This window comes from Anoplophora glabripennis, unplaced genomic scaffold (genome assembly GCF_000390285.2).
Source record: "Anoplophora glabripennis isolate ALB-LARVAE unplaced genomic scaffold, Agla_2.0 scaffold122, whole genome shotgun sequence".
Classification (NCBI taxonomy): Eukaryota; Metazoa; Arthropoda; class Insecta; order Coleoptera; family Cerambycidae; genus Anoplophora; species Anoplophora glabripennis.
This window is the reverse complement of record NW_019416406.1, coordinates 640182-664504: the sequence shown is the minus strand read 5'-3', so window position 1 is coordinate 664504 and position 24323 is coordinate 640182. Positions and strand designations below refer to the sequence as shown.

The window sequence follows — 24323 nt, the reverse complement described above, 5'->3', positions numbered from 1 at the left end:
ACATTAATTGAATAACCGTTCTTTAAATCGTAAACATGCAGAGGAAAAGTTTGAGGTACCTGTCAAATAGTTGCTATGACCCTCCTTTTCTCCATTGGTACTACGATTTATTTTACCAAAATTACTCGAAAGATTGTCAACTTATGATGAAAATTTCTGCAGAATTTCAACTGATCAACTGAGTTGTTAATAAAAATATGTTTTCAAAAGTTGTCCCTAAATCTTGTGAAAACCTAATTGAAAAACGGTTTAAGGAAAGTTCCATTATTTCACCCCAAGAATTTAAAGCCAACGGTTCGACCTACTTTTTTTGTAACACCCTATATAATTTTTTCAGTCTTACTGAAAATTCACAACAACATACTATTAAATGTGAAATTAGAAATAATTTATTGCTGGTAAAGTATATCTACTGATACAATGGTACATAACAGTTTCTGTTCCATTTTCAAAAAAAAATTGAGCTGCCCTTTGACATAAAAGGAATATCAAAGGTAATCTAACTTATTCCAACATAACTCATCTACAGCCATTTTTGTTTCTGTATGTAACAGAAAAATAACAGAATTCACGGTATATTCTCATTAGGTACGGATAAGTTCGTGAAAATTGTAAATGATTATGATACAGCTAGCGACACAGGAAAAACGAAGTGATATTGTATGTATGCAGCAGCATTAAAACTAAAAAGCAAAATTAAATTAGTACCTACATTATCTAGAGAAAAATATTGATGTCGTGAAGAAACATAATTTTTTTGTTCCAATTTTTTTAAATACAGATAAAGCAAGCTACCTAGCAGAGTCATCTGTTACTATTATCTCTTGTTACGATTTCACTAGTCATGGAGCTAAGGAATACGTACCTAGGTTTCTACATTAACTTTAATATTATTGCCTATGATTCTTAGATTCAAGGCTGTTATAACACAAGGCTATTATTTTATCCAGAACACAGACAAGTAGTTCCATCTAACCGTATAATGCCAATTAATTTTTATGTGTACAAAATAAAGAAAACAGGTTTCAGTCTACAATAAAATTATTCAATTACCGATTCGGAAATTAAATTAGAAACAATCAATTAAATTGTATATTAAACAACAACAATAATTATATTTTTAATTTTTTAATCTATATTTTTCTTTAATTACTTACTTGGGACGCTTATCTGTGTTTATATAAAATTATAAAAATTATATTTAACAAGATAAAACTCATAACTTATACCTTATTATTAGCTTCACTATATTGTTAGTTGCATAATTATTTTGTAGTTGGTTAGCTACTCCATGCATGCACAATTGCTATTGAAATGCTCTACTCTATAGACCTCTTTTATGCACGCGTTTTTCTCCTCTCAAAGCGGAGTTGACAAAAACTCCGCGTTTCAAGATACCCTGTATAGAGTTACTAAGTTTATGCATTTTACGCTCGTTTATTTGCTCTCGCGTTTTCAATTCTGTCGCGATGGCTTTACAGAACGCTTGGCGACACGCGTTCCGAAAAAGCACGAAAGTATATCGGCGTTTTTATGCAAAGCGCTCTTTGTCGCAAGTCCAGTGGCTCTGTCTGTCAAGAATAGTTTTAGCACAGTTTGTTTTAGTTTTAGTTTAGCTATTGATCAAGCGGGACATGGATGCAATGGACGCAATTGAATTCTATTTCTATTAATTGGATGTATTGCCCATCGCCTCTTACGTTTTCTATTACATATTTTTTTATAGCACAAATACAATATACACGGATCCATTTTCATGTACTTCACTGACTACTATGTGGCATGAAACTGACGACAACTGATAGAATACGCGTGCATAAAATGGAGCAGAAATATACCACGTTTTTCTCAAATTCGCGTTGAGAGGAGAAAAACGCGTGCATAAAAGAGGTCTATACATTATTATTATTTACTTATTCTTTATTCTTAAGATTAAGCTTAACTGAAAACAAAATTATTATAAATAAAATTTATTAAACTATTACACTTTGTAAACAATTTTTATTTTCAACTTCATTTTTATCACGAATTTGAAAAAATTCAGATTGTTGTTTCAAAAAACACACTTTTGGTCTATCCAGTTTTATTAATTGAGTTTTTAAAGAATTCTGTAATACCCAAACAAAAATGATTTGAAATAATAGTTTTTAGATGTAATAAATAAAACTATGATCATATTATCACCACCTAAATACAGGGCGTTTGAAAATTGATGCTTATGCTTTTAGGATTTGATTATTATTAAAATATAAAAGAAGAGAAATGTGTCGTTTAAATTTTTGCCAGAAACGAATAATATTTAAAAACGAGATATTGTCCACATTTGTCACAAAATTTAGATTAGAAATAGTTTCCTCCTACGTCAAGGCAAACAATCGTCTGACAAACATAAATGATATAAATCTTTCATGTTAGTCGGGTATCCAGTCAAAGCCAAAATATAAAATGTGAACTCTTTTTGTTACTCAAACTTTCGGGATTAATTATTTATCCCTTCTTTAGGAGAAACGAAAAAACACATTATACGTATGTCTAGGTAACACAAAAAAATATTTATAGGTATGTGTTACTTAGACAATGTTTTTATAGTTTCTCCTGAAGAAGGGATAATTAATCCCGAGAGCTCGAGTAATAAAAAAGAGTTCGCATTTTACATTTTGGCTTTGATTGCATACGCGAATAACACTAAAGATTTTGTTCTTTAACTTAAACTGTCGTCTGATTGTTGCAAAGTTTTTGAAACTCCGTTATTGTGTATAGCAATGCTTTAAAAAGCAATTAAATTATGACATATTTACGTTTATTTATTTTCTATTTATTCTAAGAAAAAATATGTATATTACACCCAATAGAATAAAGTCCTTGATATTGTACTATAATTATTATTACTGTAAATATTCACATTATAATGTCGCTTCAGTTATTTACGTTAGCAGTAGAATATATATCCAGATCAAGGATAATGTATTCGAAAAGTCCACTTGTGATATTATTTCAGTGTTATAACGTCGAAATTGATCTTCAGTCAGTTAAGATAAAGTACCAGGAAGCGTCTTTTGAAAATGCTAATTTAGTTTAAGTTAATACTGAGGACATTTCTCAGTCTGCTTACAGCAAGGTGGTTAACACACATCATTACCAACCTCTCATTACACTTCCTTTAAAATCAGAGGCGTGATTTTCTTTCCCACTCGTTTAACAATACGCCGTATTATATTGTTGCTGGAAAGTAAAAGACAAATCTAGTTAAATTCCTGTGGTGTCGGTGAGACTGGAAAAATTATTGCGTTCGATTCGATATGTATCGATTGCAGTAATGGAAAATTGATTCAAATAGACAGATTTGTAAAACAGTACCGTTCAGCTATTGCTCAAGGAGTCACTTGTAACGTTTTCATTTGTATGCTGCTAAGCAACAATTCCTGTAATATCGGGGTATCATTTTTTAAAAGAAGAGATGTAAAATTTGAATTATGCACATAAAAAATAAACACGTCTCAAATTTGTATACACCAAGTAGTGTGCATTCAAACAGTGAACATCGTTTTGCTATTCAATTCCTTGTAAAAAAAGGTCACGAAACGTTGTGTTTGTGAAAGACTGCAAATATAGATTGACGAGCAGACGTTGTTCGATAATTTTAGATCCAATAACTTGCAGTTCTTAATGCAAAATATAAAGAAAAACTGGAAAATTGTGCAGAAATAAGACATGTGGTTTTCCTTCAACAAAATTAGAAGTAGCTGAAAAAGTATAGGTACATGTTTAGGTAAGCAAAAAGAAATATTAATCAATAAAAATAATAGAAAATGTGAATAACTTTAGTTATGAGAAAACCAATGTCAGAGCCAGTAAATTCTGTTTAGTATGAAAACGAATTTTATGACATTCAGTGTATATTAGCAAATGATATTCTTAGAAATTTTTACCAAACCTAAGGTAACATAGTAATTCATCTACAGGGTATCCGGAAGCGAATGGGTTATAATATAAGGGTTTCTTCATTGGGTGAAAATAAACAAATTTAGATCATCAGGTTACTTTAGTACAATTTTACTTCCTTAAGAAGCTTAAAGAGATGTTCTTATTTTCTTTTTTTAATTTAACGTAATTTTTAAAGATCCTTTAACAAAATTTAATGTAAAGGATTGTTTGGACTAACCAAATTTTAATATGATTTCATTTTTTAGGATGATATTTTCAAGGAAGCTATCCTAGAACTATGACCCCATTTGCTTCCGGGCATAATATATAACTATTTACCATTTACCATTTTTTAAATTAAATAATACATTCGAAATTTCACATAAACTTGTTTACTTAGTAACAACAAGCTCCTAAATACAAATATACGTACACCCAGCAATACACATGTAGAGACATGTGAATAAAGTTATGTCTTGACATATGGTTTTAATTAAAAATGATAATTTTTTCTCTGATTAAATTCTTCAATTATACACTAAGCCAATTAAATTCTTCATTTTATGTACCAACTCATGATTACAAAGGTTACGAGTCTATTAAACTTAGTGAAACGCAGAGATTCACTTCAAGAAAGTAATTAAATCCTGCACGACAAGGATTGATCAAACATTACCAGTGATAAAACTAGTCTTTTCACTAAGAAAAATACAGAGTGTACCACCGACTTTCAGGTAAACTTTTCGAACTGATTTCCTTTCGTTAAGGCAAATGAAATACAATAGTAACATTTTCCTAAAATGATTCCTAGGGGCTCCATTATCCAGACGACGTCACACACAGCTTTTGTACAGATACTTAAGAACTGTTGGAGTTCTTGACCATCCCAATTTTTTTTATTCACGTGCGGTTACGCTTATCTGATTTACATTTTGTAAGAGATTTTACTTTTGTAAAATTTTGATATCTGCTATAAATTTCGAGTAAAGAAAAGATATAATTTCGTCAAAGTAATATATGTCATGTTAATGAACACAGAGATTATAACCTTAACTTATGACGATCGAATTAGGAGAGAAAATAATCCTATTTGCCACGTCATCCATTTGCATTGTATTTGACTAAGCGTTACAGACCCTATAACAAATAAAGGCACGTGATTGGTTAGCACGTTGTAAAACTGGTTGCGAACTAACCTTTAATATAAACAGCATTTAATCATTGTGTGTGATATATCCATATATGTATGTATCTACAAATACAAATATCATTTTAAACCAATTTATACAGGCTGTTACAAATTCGCTTCTCACTACAGGGATCTCGGAAATTGTAAGAGGTACGAAGTAGCATAAATGGGGGCAAAGTAGCGTAATCAGAGGACCAACATTATGCCTCTAAAAAATCAAAGCTAACATGATTAGTTTACGAAATATTTGAAAAAAAAACAAAATTTTGGAAATCCGTTTTTGTTTCATTTCAGCCTTGTTTGAAGTTATATTGAAAAAAGAAGAACACTTTTTGCCCTTTATCGAATGACTTAATCAATTTTTATATGTAACGTTTCGTCTCTCCAGGACCATCATCAACTTCATATTTTTAAATACGACCCTGGAAATTTTATTACATTTTTCACAAGCCTTCATGACCCCCAATACTGTACTGCCTCAGCCCGAACCAGATTCAGACGTTTTGTCTAGAAAAATTCATCTTCAGTGTATTCGTTCTAAATTTATCTAAATTTTTTATTTAGATTTCTTTGTTTATTGAATTATCGTAGACTGTAAGTGTCGTTAGATCCTGTGAAATCCATCTAGTTATTTAAACTATTACCACCACGCGTTACAATAAAACTATTATTATTAACTATTACCATCATTTGATCATACATAACTTAAGGGCCCCATATTCTTTAAATAGTGTTTTCCGCAAAGACAAATAATTTCAAACATTTAATAACTGAATAATCTGAAGCTTATCAAATAACAGGAATGTTATGTCATACCACCTGAGTATTTTCAAAGGGGCCGCAGTAAAACGAATAAACAGGTACAAAAAAACGATCAAACCATCAAGGTTTTAGGTACTGAAATCTACGAAAATACTAACTTTTTTATATATAATTCCACATGTAAATATTCTTATAACATTTACTTGCTTAGTCCTACATATAAAATTGTTTACTTTTATTTATAAGTACGTGAAAATAATTCTTAAAATGTGGGGTTACGATAACAGCAAACGCATGTTTTACAAACGCTTTTTTTTAGTTATTATTTTATTTGAGTAAATTTAAATGGTAACAATGAATAAACAAAACATCAAGGATTTTATTTTTGTGCTTACTTTTGTTCTACACGTTTTACTTTCAAATATTTCAGTACCTAAAAACGCCAGAAATTTCTTTATTTCTCGGCCAGGAATATGGCCACCTTAATAAGTTGTTGCATCAAAATTAAAACATTATTACAATTTTAATTTTATTATGACTAATTAATTATTAAAAATGCATATGAACAACCAAAACGCCAACTGAATATTATTCTTTGAAAAATTTCAGTAAATGTTCAAAACCTTTTTCGTTGTGGTAAAGGCTAAAAATGAAAATCAGCGTAATATTATCGGAATTTATTATATTTGTAACCGCAATTGCGAAAGACTATGTCAGATTATTTGTATGAATATCCTGAAAAAAATAGATTAAAATTTGTTTAAATTTTGAGCACTCGAGAAGCCTAGAATCAACTATGGGCACGGGAATAAATCTCTAATAATGTTTTATTTTAATGCGTGGTGGTAATAGTTTAAATAACTAGATGGATTTCACAGGGTTTAACGACACTTACAGTGTACGATAATTCAATAAACAAAGAAATCTAAGAAAATTTAGATAAATTTGGAACGAATACACTGAAGATGAATTTTTCACGACAAAACGTCTGAATCTGGTTCGGGCTGAGGCAGTACAGTATTGGAGGTCATGACAGCATGCAAAAAATGTAATAAAATTTCCAGGGTCATATTTACAAAAATGAAGTTGATGATGGTCCTGGAGAGACGAAACCTTACATATAAAAATTGATTGTGTCATTCGATAGAGGGCAAAAAGTGGCTATGAGAAAGTGTTTTTCTCTTTAACCTCAAACAAGACTGAAATTAAACAAAAACCGATTTCCAAAATTTCGGTTCTTTTCACGTATTTCGAAAACTAATCATGTTACCCTTGATTTTTTAGAGGCATAATGTTGGTGTCCTGATTACGCAACTTTGCCTTCATTTAAACTACTTCGTACCTCTTACTGTTTCCGAGATCCCTGTAGTGAGAAGCGAATTTGTAACAGCCTGTGGAAAAAATAGAGAACTTCAGCGAGAATTATTTAGTAGTATTTATTGAGGATTTTTAGTTTATTTATACGTATAACATGAAAACATACATATTAATGATTATTTCCATGAAGAATAGCAATATTTCTATTTCTTTCAATATTTTCCATTAAATTGTGTATTCTCTTAAATCTTTTTGATTGATTTGACTGATGCTGCAGGCCTTCCATTATTAATTTTTTTACACCTTGATACATCCTCACGCTTTCGGGCAATTGAAGTTGGCTGTATTTTATCACTATATATTTTACTTAACAGTGTATTCAGATATTTTAAGTATTTATTTGTAAAGGCTGTGTTGGGTAAAACATTAATTATTTTATTAAAAAAAAAATTGCAAAATGAAATATACACACAACATAAGATGTAACAATGACAATAATAAGGTTGATAAATTTGGTTAGATTAGAACCATATGAGCATGAGTTTGAGAGTCTTGAGACTTGAGATACATTAATTGTCACATATATTTTGTTAGCCCGCAACCAGCTTTACAACATACTAACCAATCACGTGCATTTATTTAATATAGGGTCTGTAATGCTTAGGCCCGGTACTTTCAGTCTCTTGAGTCTCGGTTAAAGGTTGATTAACTGATCAGGCGATTAGACTGTACAGATACTGATTTATTTTATAAAGTATAAACACAGTCTAATCGCCTGATTAGTTAATCAAGCCTGAACCGACACTCATAGTACCGGGCATTAGTCAAATACAATATGATATCCGTTTAGACGTCATGACGTTTCCAGAAACATTATCGAAGTTGCTTCTGACTTCGTTGGCAGCGATTTGTATTCCTTTGCCACAACTCTTCACGAGAACCAATAGATTCTTTGTAAACTATATCTTTCATTGAGACCAAATAAAAAAAATCAAGAGGATTGAAGTCCGGACTTCTGGGTGGCCAAGCAAAAATGCTTCCACGGCATGAAGAAGTTCCACTTTATTTAAGAAAAGACATGTGATTCATACACGACAGAGCTCCACTTCATTGTTTTCGGCCAGCGCATGCATATTTAGATGGAGTTTTTCCAAATCGATGGATTTGCCATGTTAGCATTTTTACTTGGCCACCCAGAAGTCCGGACTTCAGTCCTCTTGATTTTTCTATTTGGTCTCGAATAAAAGATATAGATTACAAAGAATCTATTGGTTCGCCTGAAAAGTGTGGCAAAAAATACAAAGAGTTGCCTACGAAGTCCAACGCAATCCCAATATGTTGTTTCAAACTTCAAGATCTCTCAGAAAACGTTGTGTAAAGTGCATCAGTGTCAACGGTGGATTCTTCGAACAATTACATTAAATCATTATTAGGTATTTCATTTGTTTTATTGTTAATTGTTGTAATAACATGAAGAAACACTTAGTTTGTTTCGCTTTTAATTTCTCGTATTATCAAAACATAGTGTTCGTTAAATCGATTTTTCTCTAAAACGGACCGAGATACCGAAATGAAACAAGAGTACATAATTAATGGAAAAATAATTGCTCTTTCAGGTTTTGAATCAAGTTTCATGTTAGACGTACAGGGTAAAAAGGTATTAATTAAATTTTCGGTAAAATTGGTCGTAAGTGGCACCCTCTATGAACAACGCTGAAATTGCAACACGCATCTTATTCGTCGCTTAAGAACACATAGTTTCACAAATTTTCAAGTTCCTAACCTACATATTTTCAGAATAATCGCAAGAAAACGATTTAAAATTTTAACTTTCAACACCCTGTATTTCCGAAACTATCGACTTTCGGATAAGGCATATTTGCACCAATGGTCACCATTTCACGTGTAGTACCTTCATCTTTCGGATTTCCCATTGTTAATAAATCACCCTGTATACATAGTACCTCGTTTAAGCCTTCTAACTTTCAAATAGTAAGTGCATGCTCAATGTCCTAATGCATTAATGATACCTACCTTTATTTTTGGATTAGATAGTAATAAGATTCAGCATTCAGACACATATTCCTGTAGGCTGGCTTTCTATAAACGGTGTGCTCTGGGTTACCATCCGCTGTCATCTTTACAAAGACTACTAGGAACCATACTAGGAACAGAAGGATACTCTTTTCTTCTAGAATAGTTGATAGCAATAAATGTGGTCCAAAAGTCTGTCTACGTTATATATAAATATATTGTTATGGGAAAGTTTTTTTTAGGTAAATTAAACAAAATAGCAGTGTTTCGAAAATTTTCCTTAATAAAACTAAGGGCTAGTTTGAAAATAATAAGATATAAACGTTATAAAAATTTTTATGTTGGTAATTAAACAGATAATAATCAGTAATCACCTAGCTAATTACAGATTTTCCGTAATTTTAATATTTTGTTATTCACTGAGGAATATTTCCATCAAAGAATTATAATTCGACTTGCTTAACATAAAACGGTAGACAAGCCTGCATTTTTAAACTGCTCAAACATTGCAGAATAAGTAGACCGGAAAGAAATTATAATTTCCATTGCCAAATACCAGTAAACAGAATGAATACCTACGGACATTTATAACCGAGACACATTTAACAAACCGGTTACTTATTATGCAGTTGTTGAAATATTAAAGTTGATCGGACAACAAGATGTTGGTGAATGTGTTACTTCAACAGTTATTATCTTATATCTTCCTTGTATTTCAATGAGTATATAAAAAATGAATGGTGTTAATACTATAATATAAAAGTACATAGTGTGGAAGAAAAGTATGGAATAAATTGATTAGTTTCAGAACGAAGAAATTTCGTGACCTTTCTTTGGACAGTTTCGCATTTTAAACAGGACATTTTTTCACGTACTCTACCATCTCTACGTCAATTAATAGTCTAAGCGTAATAGCGTCAACGAGTTTTCTTTAAAAGAATCCTTATAATTTTGGTCAAGTTCTTGTAGAATAAAACTTTCTGAATACAGTAATATGCAGTATCCTATTTATTAAACGTTGAATAAATAAGTACTCTAATCGCATATTGTTGAATTCGGAAAGTTATATTCTACAAGAATCTGATAGAAATATATCCATACCGTTTCGGGAATTATGAAAGTGGTACTTTTCAGCTATTTATTTCATCACAAAATAAAACTAGGTTAAAAGTATTTTTTTTCAATTTTGACCTTATTTAAGCTCAATGCACTATTAACTATTGCCTCAATTTGTTTATTAGTAGTATAGTTTTAGTTTTTCCTTTGCCTGTTGGTATCTTGACACACGTGAACAATATTAAAAAGTTAACTAAACAAACCCCTGGCGTCAAAGGAATTTCTACTAAACCATTTTTGCCTAACCACAAATCGTATACTGAAAAAAGTAGTAAATCGTCACTGAATCACAGACTTCAGTTGAAGACTCTGGTGCAAGGAGATAAGTTCATGTTTACTTGAGATGTAGCTTTTGTTAAAAACATATGTATTTTTTGGGAAATCAACATTTCCATTTTCTTTGCGGTTGAATGACTACCCCCTTTATTCAATATTTTTCTTTCCGACTCACTATAATACTTACTTTAAATTCTCTTTAAAGGCGAAATTTTCATATGAGTGTAAATATTCTGCATTGCCTATTAGTTATTTCAATTTTAAGATTCTTGTTTGTTTTTCTTCTTCTATCGCTTTTGTTACTTTTTTGTGTATTGCCATCTCTCTATTTTATTTATATTACTGCACTTATTGTAGGTATTGATTTTTATATTTCCTGTAATTGGGTGTAACCTGTTGGAAATAAATGCTGTTATTGGACTACTATTTATATCGGTTATTGAAATTTTCGTTGAAATTTAAAACGACGTTTTCAATCGTCTAAAAAGCGTCACCTTTTGCTAATATAAATACTAGGAACTTTAATTTCGTTCATATAATCTAGCTAAAATAAGTTTAGACAAGTTTTGGAATATTTGCGAAATAGTTATTTACATCATAAAGGAGGTAAGTTGAGGCCGATATTTCGCCCGAGCGGAGCGAGGGCTGGCAATAGAGTCCGAGACTGATAAATTATATTTAACTGCTGGCTGCGTGATGTATAACATTTCATTTGCTCCCACAGTTATTTATGGTTCATGAAATAAAGATTAGGTTTTAATTAATATTAATAATGTAATCAATTCATTTTGATATTTTTCGAAATTTTGCAAAGTCGCCTTGGTTGTTTGGATTTTGTCGTTTCTAAGATGTTTATAAACAAAGCTACATAAAAGTTGCAATTTTGATGGTTTTCAATTATTTCTAAATGAGTGATTTTCAAATAGAAAGTGCAGAAAATGCCTGTCTGCGAATTTTTATTGCCCGAGAAGTCGAAAGTACGCTACGGACGAGCTTACAGAAATTTCAAAAAATGGTGAGAGAACAAAAATACTGGTATTTCTGAAATGCATAGCATATTTCATGGAGAAGTCAAGAATTTTAAAGTCACCGGCGAGTTTGTGGAGTGAATACTCAATTATTAAGTCAACTATTTTCATAGAGGAGAACATGGGTATATTAAAATATCTGAGAGCATTTTTGAAACGTAAGAATGACGGCTATACACCTAAAAAGTCAAACGTTTTTACAAGAGAACAAGTCAACGATTTCAGGCACATGATAACATATACAGGGATGGCCAGAAGTACGGAATAAAATTCATATCTTTTGAATGAGTTAATTTTTTTTTAAAACGCCGAAACACGTTAACTGATTTTAATTTTTTCCCATCTTTCGGTTATATAATAATTAATTTTTCTTCAACCCCCTAACCCCCAGCTACCCCTACTTTTTTTTTCAAATGGGAACTAAGGCATGAGGGGGCTCGTTGAAGAGCTTATAGAAACTCGAATCCAGCCATACCAAATAAACAATTTTTATTTTTCCAATAGCAAGGTTTTTAGGGTTGTATAAACACCTACTTAACAAGTGACATAAAATTCAATCAGTGTTATCCTCCATGAATTTGCACAGAATAAAATAAAGAATTTGAAACTGTACCTATCACTGCTAACGCAAAAAAGATATATTTTTTATGTTGCGTTTTTTTGGCACCACTTACTTGTCAGGCTTTCTGGTTAATTTTTCGCTTTAGTTGTAAATTGGAGTTCGAAACGTTACTATTGTGTCAAAATCAAGTTATTTACTGAATCGCAATGGTATTGTCGGAAAGGCAACGCATCGAAATCTTGATATTGCTCGTATGTGGCCACAAAATAAGAAGTCAGGCTGAAGTGCGCGATTTATTTAATGCGAAATATCCCGAAAACCAAATCTCGTAAGGGACAGTTAGTAAAATATTTGAGGAACACGGTACAGTACAGACTTTGCCCAAAACTGGACGGGCATGTGCTTTGAATGAAGAAAAGAAATTAGACATTGCATTAGAACTTATTGAATATCCTCATACTTCAACTGTTTCGCTCGCAATCACGATGCTTCTCGAACTGCAATTTGAATGTTTCTGAAACAAGAAAAATACCACCCATATAAGGTATGTCTTGTCCAAGAGCTTTTGGAAGACGATTATGATAGGCGATTACAATTTTGTGAAGAAATGATGAGACGGTGTGACGACAATAGTGGTTTTCAACGAGACGTACTTTTTTCGGATGAAGCTACGTTTTATTTAAATGGAGTGGTTAACAGGCACAACTATTGCTTTTGGTCCCAGGAAAATCCACACTGGACATGCGAATCGCATACGCAGCATCCACAAAAAGTTAATGTATCATCAACAACAGAATCTTGGGCCCATTCTTTTTTGAAGAAAATCTTACTGCCGCACGCTACCTGGATTTCCTAACATTTGACCTGATACCTGCTCTAGCTGTGATTTTCCCTCATGAAATTGATCCAGATATACCGAATGAAAGAATTTGGTTCCAACAAGATGGCGCTCCCCCACATTTTGGTATTGATGTTCGAAGATACTTAGATGAAATGTTTCCAAATCGCTGGATTGGTAGACGGGGTACAGTTGAATGGCCGCCAAGATCCCCCGACTTAACACCCCTGGATTATTTTCTTTGGGGATATTTGAAAGAAAGAGTCTACCAGGACAGACCGGATAATATTGAGAATTTAAAGAACAAGATTAGGGCGGAGATGCATAATTTACCAGCTGAAGTCATTCAGAATGCTGTGGACAGCATTTACTATCGTCTTGGAGAATGCCAAATACTGAATGGAGGACATTTTCAGCATTTGCGACATTGAGTTTATTTTTGTAATTTATCTAGTTGTTTCAATTTCTAAGTGAAAAAAAACTTGTTATTGAAAAAATAAAACTTGTTTATTTGGTATGGCTGGATTCGGTTTTCTATAAGCTTTTTAACGAGCCCCCTCATGCCTTATGTTTCCATTTGAAAAATAAGTAGGGGTAGCTGGGGGTTAGGGGGTTGAAGAAAAATTAATTATTATCTATATAACCGATAGATGGGAAAAAATCAAAATCAGTTAACGTGTTTCGGCGTTTAAAAAAAATTAACTCATTCAAAAGATATGAATTTTATTCCATACTTCTAGCTATCCCTGTATTTGCTAATGAAGGTAGTGACAGTCTTAAGCATTACAGGAGCATGCCGTTCTGATGAGTTATGCAAACTTACTTTGAACAATGTTAATTTAAAAAATATCGATGACTTATCGTAGTTATAATTCCAAATTCTAAAAATGGCATGTCACGTACTTTTACAATTACTTCTCATCTAGGTTGTGTTGTCACTTAGAAACTCTCAAGGAATATATCAAGATTAAATTGGAAATTAAAATTGAAATTTTTCACGAATTTTTATGTGCTATCAAGCAGGTACATGATACAACCAACCAGTCGGCAAGAATACCTTTTCTATGATTCCTAATAAGATTGCACAGTTTTTGAAACAACAACATCCTGAAACATGTACAGGCCATTCATTCCGAAGAACATCGGCAACATTACTGGCTAATGCAGGAGTTACTAGCAATCAAGAGACATAGTGGGTGGAAATCAGCCACAATCGCAGAAAGTTATGTTGCTGACAGTTTAAGTAACAAACATTAAATAGCCAACAGAATTCTTTACAATGACACTTCAATGCTAGGTTCTAGCAGTAAGTCGCATCATGTTGTTTTAATGGATCAGTCAAATAATATTGAGCCTCCGGTGACTGAAATGGAGCGGTCAAATCATTTTGAGAAAAATGTGACAATTAGTAAACGCGAGGGGATTAACTATCCAGATTTTTTTAATGTTACTATAGTAAAATCTGTACAATTACTATAAATATTCATTCATAATAATAATTAATAAAATGTAACGTTCATCAAATATTTCTATTTATTTGTTCATAAAAAATACATTTATAACTAGAAATCACTTTTTTCCTAGGGAGGTAAGTTACCTCACCTACCTCCCGTTGTCCATAGCAACTTCCACTTCTACGGTAAAATCCATTTGCTTCCTTAAAAACAATGTAGGTATTAATAGTCTGTTTACTATAGTGGGAGCAGATAAATGTTATTTTAGACGTACCATTTTAAATATTCAAATAAATAAATAGACACTATAATTATTTATTGATTATATATTTTTTAAAATTGTTCATTTATAACAATTCAAAAGTTTTTCATCATTGTATCGACTTATCTGAAATACCGGAGAATGTAGGTGTGCTTACTTGTAATTATAATGCATTTTGTGACATTTGCTACACCTCTAAGATAAGAAATTATCTGTTTAGTAACCTGTATGGTATGAATTTATTCTGCTTATATATTTAACCATACCCAGATTAACAGATACAGTACAATTTTTATTTGTATGATGACTTATTTTTAACAATAACACAGAAATACATAATTGTATAATACATTTTCATTTATTGTAACTAATGCATACCTTTTTCTAATTGTAAGCTATTTTTAGGTTATCTAGAAAATAGTTGGTTATGCAACGATTGTGTATTGTAGACAATTTTGCCCTATAAAGTAAAAATGACGATTTGCACAAAGGTAGTTACAATATTTTTTCTACTACCTTAATGTACTTAATGATACCTGTTATCAGGTATCTCGGAAGGTACACCGTAAATCTTAAATTCTTTTTTGACCCAGCTTAGAAAACAAAAGAAGATTGTGACGTTACTTAAAAAAAAATAAAAACTGACATTTGGTTTTTTAATACCCCCCTAAATCACGAGCGATTGCATTTTTTAACTGGAACCATTATTTTTTTTATTTAAGGGGTTACGTGGATTTCAAAGATTAAAAAAGTATATTTTCTATATATTTTTTAATATAATTATAAAAAGAAATATTTTAATCAAACTTATATATAAAAGAGCAACATTTAAACAATATTCTACAAAATTTTGAAAATTCAGCCCTTGGGACCTGGTATGAGAATCCTAAAGAAACATGACATTGATGACGTTACCTAATAGCCGCAGCAATCAACATCTTGTGTTCACCGCCCACTGATCTCAAAGTTTTAAATCCGTGACAATGCTATGCAAACCAAACCGCACATACCTGCAAACAATGCCATTTTTCTCAAAAATGGCTTTCTGTAGGCTATTTTCTCAAGAGACAATATTTTTTTTTAAATAAAACGACCTTTTCAATGTTAACGCCTGTTTTAATAAAATACGACCACTGTAAAAGTTTTGACCGCTAACAGGGAGAGGTAACCGTAAAAACTATCAGCCAGTATATCGATTTGACTAAAACTTTGATCCATAATAACGCCATAATAATCCAAATGAATGTGCTAAATTTTAACGCGATTGGCAAAAGTGTTATAAAGTTATTAATTAAATTCATTTTATTTTTTACAACTTTGAAGGTTTGTAAGACAAAACCAAAAAATTGTTTTTCATAAATTGCATTTATTTATCGTCGTTAATATGCAGTCAAACGTCGGTGAAATTTGCGGACGCCCTGTATGTATAAACATAAGATAATAATATAAACAATATGAAAATATATATCAGCATGGAAAACACACGTCACATTATATTATATCTTATGGAGAAATGGCGTTTCCTTCTTGTACAATGGCGGAAATGTAGGAGGTAATTATGGTCTTTATAGCTAACAAAATACTCCGTGGCATTTTCGGTGAAACAATACAGTATTTAAAAAGACCACTTTAAAAGATGCAATTATGGAACTCTTCTTTGATATGGATCCTCACTGTTTCCGGGAAAATTGACAATAAACATTTTTAATCACCTGAATGATACAGATTTTAAAAATGAAAAACACCATGAATTATTTGTAAGTTTCATTAATGGACTGTAACTCACAACATTGACAGTAAAATCTATTTTTAACCTAACATGACTTTGTACTTTTTTTCATTAACTCGCAAGGTATTGCAGGCTTTAAATATTGCATTAAAGGATTTCACCACCAATGTTCTTATTCAGATCCATGGCAATTTTGATTTATTTTATTTTATTAAAAATTCCGAGGACATTGTTTTTATGTAAAGAAAGATTTAATTATCCACTCTATATTTCCGCTAGTTTATACGAGTTAAAACTTATTGCTCCATGAGACTACTGCAATTAATCTGTGCTTAGTTTTATTTGAGTCTTATAGGTCAATTTAAAATTATTACAAAAAAATCTTTTTGGCAGTGGATTTTGGTAACATTTTTAAACCGATACTGATAGAAAACTCTGCTTAAAATCACGTTTCCTATATCCTGTTTCAGTTTAGCATCATATTTTAGAAACACCCTGTATTTCCAACCAGTTTTAAACGCACCTGTGCTATAATTTGCGCTAATGTGATGGAGTTATGTGCGATTTCGATAGAGAGAAATCCTCATAGTTTCCTTTTCTTCTATTTTATCTATCGTTATTGTATAGGCAGGGCTCTTGGTGTCACAACAAAACTTCAAATACTAGTAACAATAACAATAGAATATTAATAGCAAGAGAAAAAACATGTGCACATGTTATATACTAAAAGTTAAGGACAAGGCGTGTGCTCTAAAACGGAGACAGAACGCACCTTTCATTTATTAAATTATTGGATGTAGGAAATATAATTTGAGCATTATTAAGGTGCTTTTACATAAAGTAACTCTTTAAATTTCAATTTTTAGTTAAACTTTCTAGAGCTAAATTGTTTTTGATATGACAAAATATATTTTTCATTCAAAAAGCAAATATTAACATTCATTTCTGGAAGCACTTGCTTTTTATTCATATTTTCATATCATTTGAGAAATTAATGTATTTCAAATATTTAGGTACTGTTAATTTACATTTTTTTTGCTTGATATATTGGCTGATCCAAACCAAAAAATACCCCTGTAGCTCGTTGGCCACGTAATTATGAGAAGAACAGATAATTGTACTAATTTCCCAAGCAACTCACTTTTCTGTGACTTCTTATTCCATTAAAAGCAGCTGTTTTCAAAAAGTTTGGAACCCCCCTTCTATCTCAGAAAATACTGCTCAAACAAAAAAATTATTAGGACAAATGTTGCAGGGTTTTGAATGAGCAATCCAACGGTGACCTTGAAGGTCATTTAGAGGTCAAGTTGAAAATTTTAAATGGAACCGTAGAATTTTAACACCGGAAATGGAAAAAAATGGAAATGTTTACGTTCGGATATGACCTTGACCATGACCTTCATTATTTAGAGGTCAAGTTGAACATTTACGGTTCCATTTAAAATTTTCAACTTTACCTCTAAATGACCTTTAAGGTCATATCCGAACGTAAAAATTTCCATTTTTTCCATTTCCGGGGTCAAAGGTATATGGTTCCATTTAAAATTTTCAACTTGACCTCTAAATGACCTTCAAGGTCATGGTCAAAGTCATGATCAAGGTCACCGTTGGATTGCTCACTCAAAACCCTGCAACTTTTGTCCTAATCATTTTTTTTTATTGAGCAGTATTTTCTGAGTGAGAGGGGGGGGTTCCAAACTTTTTGAAAACCCTGTATAACAAACATTTAAAACAGTTTCCATTTTATAGCCACATAAAGGTTGTTAATTTATTAATTAAAATGTTGACGAATTTTAACCAAAGTTATTAAAATGTAATTTTGAACTGGAATAAAAAAATATCCATAGAAGTTCGATAAAATTGGTTACAGAAAAATTTGCTTAGAATTTAGTTTAGTACATTTGTGTCCAACAAGTTGTCCCTAAATAAAAAAGCATAGAAAAGATACTTTTATAAGCAATTCTGTGTATTCGCTTTTCGAAATCTACAGATTTTTTCAATTCCGGATTCACACATAGGCATGTTTTTTATTTGACTAAACATTTTGCTAACAATTAAACAAAAATTTGAGTGTTTGATCTTTCTTTTTAAATTGTTTGCAATGGAATTATGTTTTTGTTTATTGTCTGTTGTAACATAAACGTCCAATTTAATCAAACTATTGTATTTCTTGGGCGCCATTGGATGAAATATTTCAAAAAAATGTGTAGATTTTGAAAAGCGAATGAACTAAAGGATGTTTCATTAAAAAACATGTAACTTTATTCTACCACGTCAACTAACTAGACAATTTATAACCAATTAATATTGTATTGTCCGTAACCAAAAGAATTTGGTAGTTGAAATGCTGAATGTCGGTATTGAAAACCATCCAAGATTTTTTAACAATTGTTCGAATAAAAAAAAATGAAATTCAGACACAAAGGTTATCGGACGTATTATTTTTAAATATATACAACTTTTCTTAAAAAAAAAAACATCTACACATCCTATTAAAAAAATTTTTTTGATTCTCCATATTTTAAACACATTGTATACAAAATTATAAAAAATGACGTAAACGTTTCCCTGAATAAAAAAAAGTAAAATTATTTCGAAATTTGCATTTTTATCTTATATTGAGCAGGTCAATTAATTTTACAAATTAATGAACTACATCTTTGCGGTAAATTACCCGGATGACATTTATGTTGATTAAAATTCGAGCCATATATTTAAAAACCCACGTGAAAAGTTCGTGAAGAGCTTAGTGACTGAACAAAAAGCTTTGCCAAATCGGTTGTAGTAGCATCGCGTCTGTTGACAAAGCTCTCAAAACCTTTACCAGATTCTTCAGGGAGTGTTCCAGGGTCGCACTAATCAAGGTTGGAGCGAGGTATAAAATTAAAATGAGAGCTTAGGGGGGCAGTAGTGTCAGTTTGCCTCTTTGGTAGACCTCAACACCGCCGTACACCATGTTGAGATTAGTGAGTATCAAAAAAATCAAGCCAAAGTGAAAATAAGTGATAGTTAACCAAATATACTGTCGGTTCTGAAGCTCATGTGAATTTTAACGTGGATTATCTGAAAGAGAAAGGATAGTTTTTCAGCGAAATGCGGTTCGCCTTCAGACGCATTATTTCCTTTGTTCTAACAAACCATATTTACGTTCTAAAATATTGTGATATTATTACAGGGTGCTCAAAATACTTTCATTTTGATATTAAATAGTTCATTATAACTTTTCCTAATTTAATTGACAAATTTATTTATAATCCACCAAATATGTAGTATGCTGTTATATACTGAAATACTTTGTGTAAATATAATTTCTTTTAACATTACTTAAAACTTACTTAACTAAAATAATTTGCATAATTGAATGTAAACTAGAGGGCTGAAATAACTTGATTAAATCGTTTGTCTTCATTGCAGGCCGTGTTGTCAGTTTTGCTTGTGGTCGTCTTCGGTCAAGGATACCATGGAGATTCTAGGACCGCAGCTATATTAGCTGAAGATAGATATCTCGGTGGTGATGGCAGATTCGGGGCACAGTATCAGCAAGAAGATGGAGTCAACTTCAAGGAAGAAAGTTCACCTGATGGAACTCGTCGTGGCACATATTCCTATGTTGATCCCAACGGTCAAAGGCACACCGTGAGCTACACTGCCGGTAAACATGGATTCATGGCTGTCGGAGATGGAATTCCTCAAGCCCTGCCAACCACCTTACCTGTAGCCCCACAACCAAACTACACTCCATTGCCCCAATACAATCCACCTCCACAAAACGACTACAGGCCCGAGTACAGACCTCCTCCACAACAGTACCAACCTCAACAACAGTACCAGCCTCAACCTCAACCTCAACCCCAGTACCAGCCTCAACCCCAGTACCAACCCCAGCCTCAGTACCAACCCCAGCAACAATATAGGCCCAATTATGAGACCACCACCCCTGCCCCACACAGGTTTTATCCTCCAGGAAAACTATCCCTGAACAGATCCCCTGACGGTTTCAGCTACAGTTTCAAAAAATCATAAATTAATTTAGAAATCAATTAAATTTTTTAGTGTATATAGAACAATTTCCTACTTAGGATCTCTAGTGATATATTTATAAAACTAAATACTCATGTTCTCTTCCAAAAATAGTGCCTTCACAGATATTTCATTATTAAAAATATAAAGCAACTGTTGCTCCCTTTCCTATGTTCTATGTTTACACGTTTGTTATGTATTTGTTCGATACACTTCCACATGTATTTATTTTTTGTACTTATATGTAAAATTTAAAAAAGAGACAAGTACTGAAAAGTAATAACAGACTGATAAGTACTTTAATAAAAATAGTAAAGATACTGTTGCATTCATTTACCATTTCCTTCACCTTAAAAATTCTAATTTAAAAAATAATTAAAAAAAATTACAGTAAGTTAATTCTTAATATTTCAAAAATACATAAATGTGCATTGTAAATTTTAAACAAATCTATTCGGTGGTTCTATTTTGGAAATTTTTGTTAAATATCTACATATACTATTTTAAATATGCTGCATATTTTACTAAATAAATTTTAGTCTGCTAAAATTTGCCAAGATTTCATATTTGTGATATTTTCGGCACAAGAATATGTATTTTGTACTTTATTATTATAGAGCCCTAGCCATAACAATTTAATATTTTTCTGAAGGTACAATTAATTTTACGTATGAAATGATTTGTTAGAATTTATTATTAACTTGAAAACAGTTGCTTTTACTGTCACATAAAATTTAGTGAGGAGGAAATTAAGGTTTGTTCCTTTTTAGTGAATTGGTACAAAATCGGTATGTTGGTTTTATTTCACTGAGACATTGAAAATAACAACTTTCATTACATGACTTTGACTGCGAAGCTGGGTGTGGTTCTTAAAGGTAAACACATATTTGAATAATTATTTTAATACTGTATTGTATACCGAATGTACTCCTGAACTGTACAAGTGATACATATTTAAGTCAGAAATATTTCACAGGATAAAATACATTCATTCTTATTGTTTAATAATTACTATAATACAGATTGCTTAAAAAGAGTGTACAAACTCGCAGTTTGTTTTATTTTTTATATGTGAAACTGGAAAGTGATTAAAAATTTGATTAAAAAATATATGTTGTCCATAATACTGACAAATTTTGAATTTGAGTAGTTGCTTCAAAACTCGAAAAAAAATTGTTCTGTATTTGAAAAACAATTTTTTTATCTATATGAAAATAAGAAAAAATGTTTCTAAGATAGATCTAGTGAATCGCATTCGTGCATTCGAAACTACTAGGCAAAGGGAATGTCACTAGATACGTACTGCAGTTTATAAAAAAAATGGCACGGACGAGGTCGACGTTACGCAGGAAATTTTTGTTGATAGATATCCTAAACCAAAAGTATATTTTAAAGGTTAATTCAAACAAATTCAAAAAATTTTTCTAAAAATTCTATCAAATGAAGTCAAACAATGTCCTAATCTACCAGAAATCTAGGTATGCAAATAATATCTAACTTGTTCTATGCTTGTCAGTATAGATAAACCTTCTATTTTAAAAAACCCCAAAGAAAAAATCCAACGGCGTTAAATCGCATGATCCGGGCGGCCAGTTCTGATCACCAAAACAGGAAATAACACAACTGAGAAATTACTCATGTAGTAATTAAATTGTTTCTCGGGCTATATGGCATATGGCACCGTCTTGTTTATAGCATACATATGGCACCGTCTTGTTTATACCACATGTAGTCTATATCCATATCATGCAATTTAGGCACAAATAACTGGATTATCATGTCGTGACCATTAACTGTTACTGCCCGACCAGTATGGTCCGATGATGCCTCCAGGTCAAAACCCGCACTAAACAGTGACATGTTGTGGATGCATTTTTTTCTCAACAATCACTCGTAGATTATCTGAAACCCAAATGCGATAATTTTGTTGTATAACGAAGTCATCAATATGAAAATGAGCCTCATCGTTGAAGATGATTTTTTTGAAAAAATTGACATCCACTTATTCCATATTCCATCCAATCTCTCTGTGGTCATTAGGCTTCAGTTCTTCAGTCAATTGAAGTTTGTAAGCATGAAGATGCAAATCTTTCGTGAGAGTACGCCGCAGAGCTTCTCGAAATGTCCAATTTTGCCGCATTGATGTTCCTAGACTCTCAGTAACACTCTCACGAACTGCTCCGATGTTTTGTATTGAAGGACAGCCACAGTGTCACTAATTCGTCCAGTCTTCCTTAATTTTGTGGAAGTTAAATCACTATTCCGACTATATTTTGTAGAAAATTGCGATCTGTAGCTGCCAAATCTTCAATATTTTGAAAATATTGCTCAACTATGAAAATGCGTTGTTCTTTCGTGTAGTGCTAGCATTTTAAATAAACCTGAACTATCAGCTATCACACTGTCTCTTTTATTTTTCGTTGGCTACACTTTACCCCACAAATGGCGCAAAATTGCATGAATTTTGGAACACCCGATAGAACAAAATTGTATATAAACACTTAACTTTTAGAAAAAATTATATTTTGACACGACAGTGTCAAAAATTTTTGCTATAAAATCGAACAAAACGACTACTTTAAGCAGTATCAGCAATTAGGAATCTTGATGTCTGTGCGGTTAGATCTTTTGCCTGTCCAGATTTCCGCTATCGAAGAACATGGTTTGACTTCATTTGATAGGACTATTTGTTTAAATTTACTTAAAGTCTTCAGAATGGTATAAAATACTATAATAATACTAATAATTGACTCTATGTTTTATAAAAACCAAAAGTCAACCTTTAACTTTACTACTTGCAATGAAAATAAAAGAGTGCGGGACAAAAACTAAATAATTCCCTATAATTTCGTATTCAAATAAACAGTAAGGTGCAATTTTCACAAAAATTGGAGAGTAATTTTCTTTGCTGTTCCCTGTTATGAAAGATAAAACCTTTTCCTAAATGTTACCATGATGTAACGTGTACTTGCAGAAAAGAATGCAAATATTTCAGTCACGATTACATTTACTTCATGAACTGTGACTTTATATTGGTACAATTCTGTTGTTCAGAAAACATAACACGTATTATATCCTTGAAGAAAAGAGCGTTACTAAAATGATTACAAAAGAGTACCTATACAGGCTGAACCAAATTTAATTCACACTATGGGAACAAAAATCTCGTAAAGGAATAAATTATTGTAAAAAATGTTACAAAATATGTACATAATTTTGTTTTTATACTAATAACATTCGAGGTATGATCAAAAAGTAACGGGAATTGTTAATTTTCTCAGAAAGTGTTCGTTTAATCTTCAATTTTTATCACATCCCCTTTAAAGTAACCCCCCTGTGATATACATTTGTGCCAACGTAGTTTCCAATTTGAGAAATACTGTGGAATGCCTCTTCAGGTATTGTCTTGAGCATAATTTGCGATTTTGCCTTTATCTGATTTATTGTTGAAAAACGTTGTTCTTTGAGCATCCTTTTGGGTTTGGGAAATAGGAAAAGTATCAGAGATCATATTCGGAGAATAGGGTGGTTGCATGCATGCCGCAACGGTGTGTCTGTTTCGCCAAGAAATGTTGAATAAAGCGGTATGCGCCAGTGCGTTGTCATGACGCAAAATCCACAAGATCGCTGTAGTGTTCTTGTCGTTTTCTCCTGATTATTTCACGCAAAACTTGTATTCCCGTTACTTTTTGGTCGAACCTCGTATCACATCAGAGTCGATTTCCGAAAATCTTTTCAGTTTCTAAAATTTCTTGAAAAAAGATAAAGATTCTCGAATTGTAATAATATGTATTTATTTTTTCAAACACTAA

At 31.8% G+C, this 24323-nt stretch overlaps 1 protein-coding gene across 1 annotated transcript; it reads left to right on the top strand.

Annotated features, from left to right (window-relative positions):
* The first annotated feature begins 19361 nt into the window (after positions 1-19361).
* LOC108907888 (DNA translocase FtsK) lies at positions 19362-20831 on the top strand. The gene is made up of 2 exons (XM_018711722.1): positions 19362-19457; positions 19906-20831. Exons 1-2 carry the CDS (start codon positions 19446-19448, stop codon positions 20512-20514), a joined length of 621 nt encoding a protein of 206 aa, XP_018567238.1. The 5' UTR covers positions 19362-19445; the 3' UTR covers positions 20515-20831.
* Positions 20832-24323: the final 3492 nt, after the last annotated feature.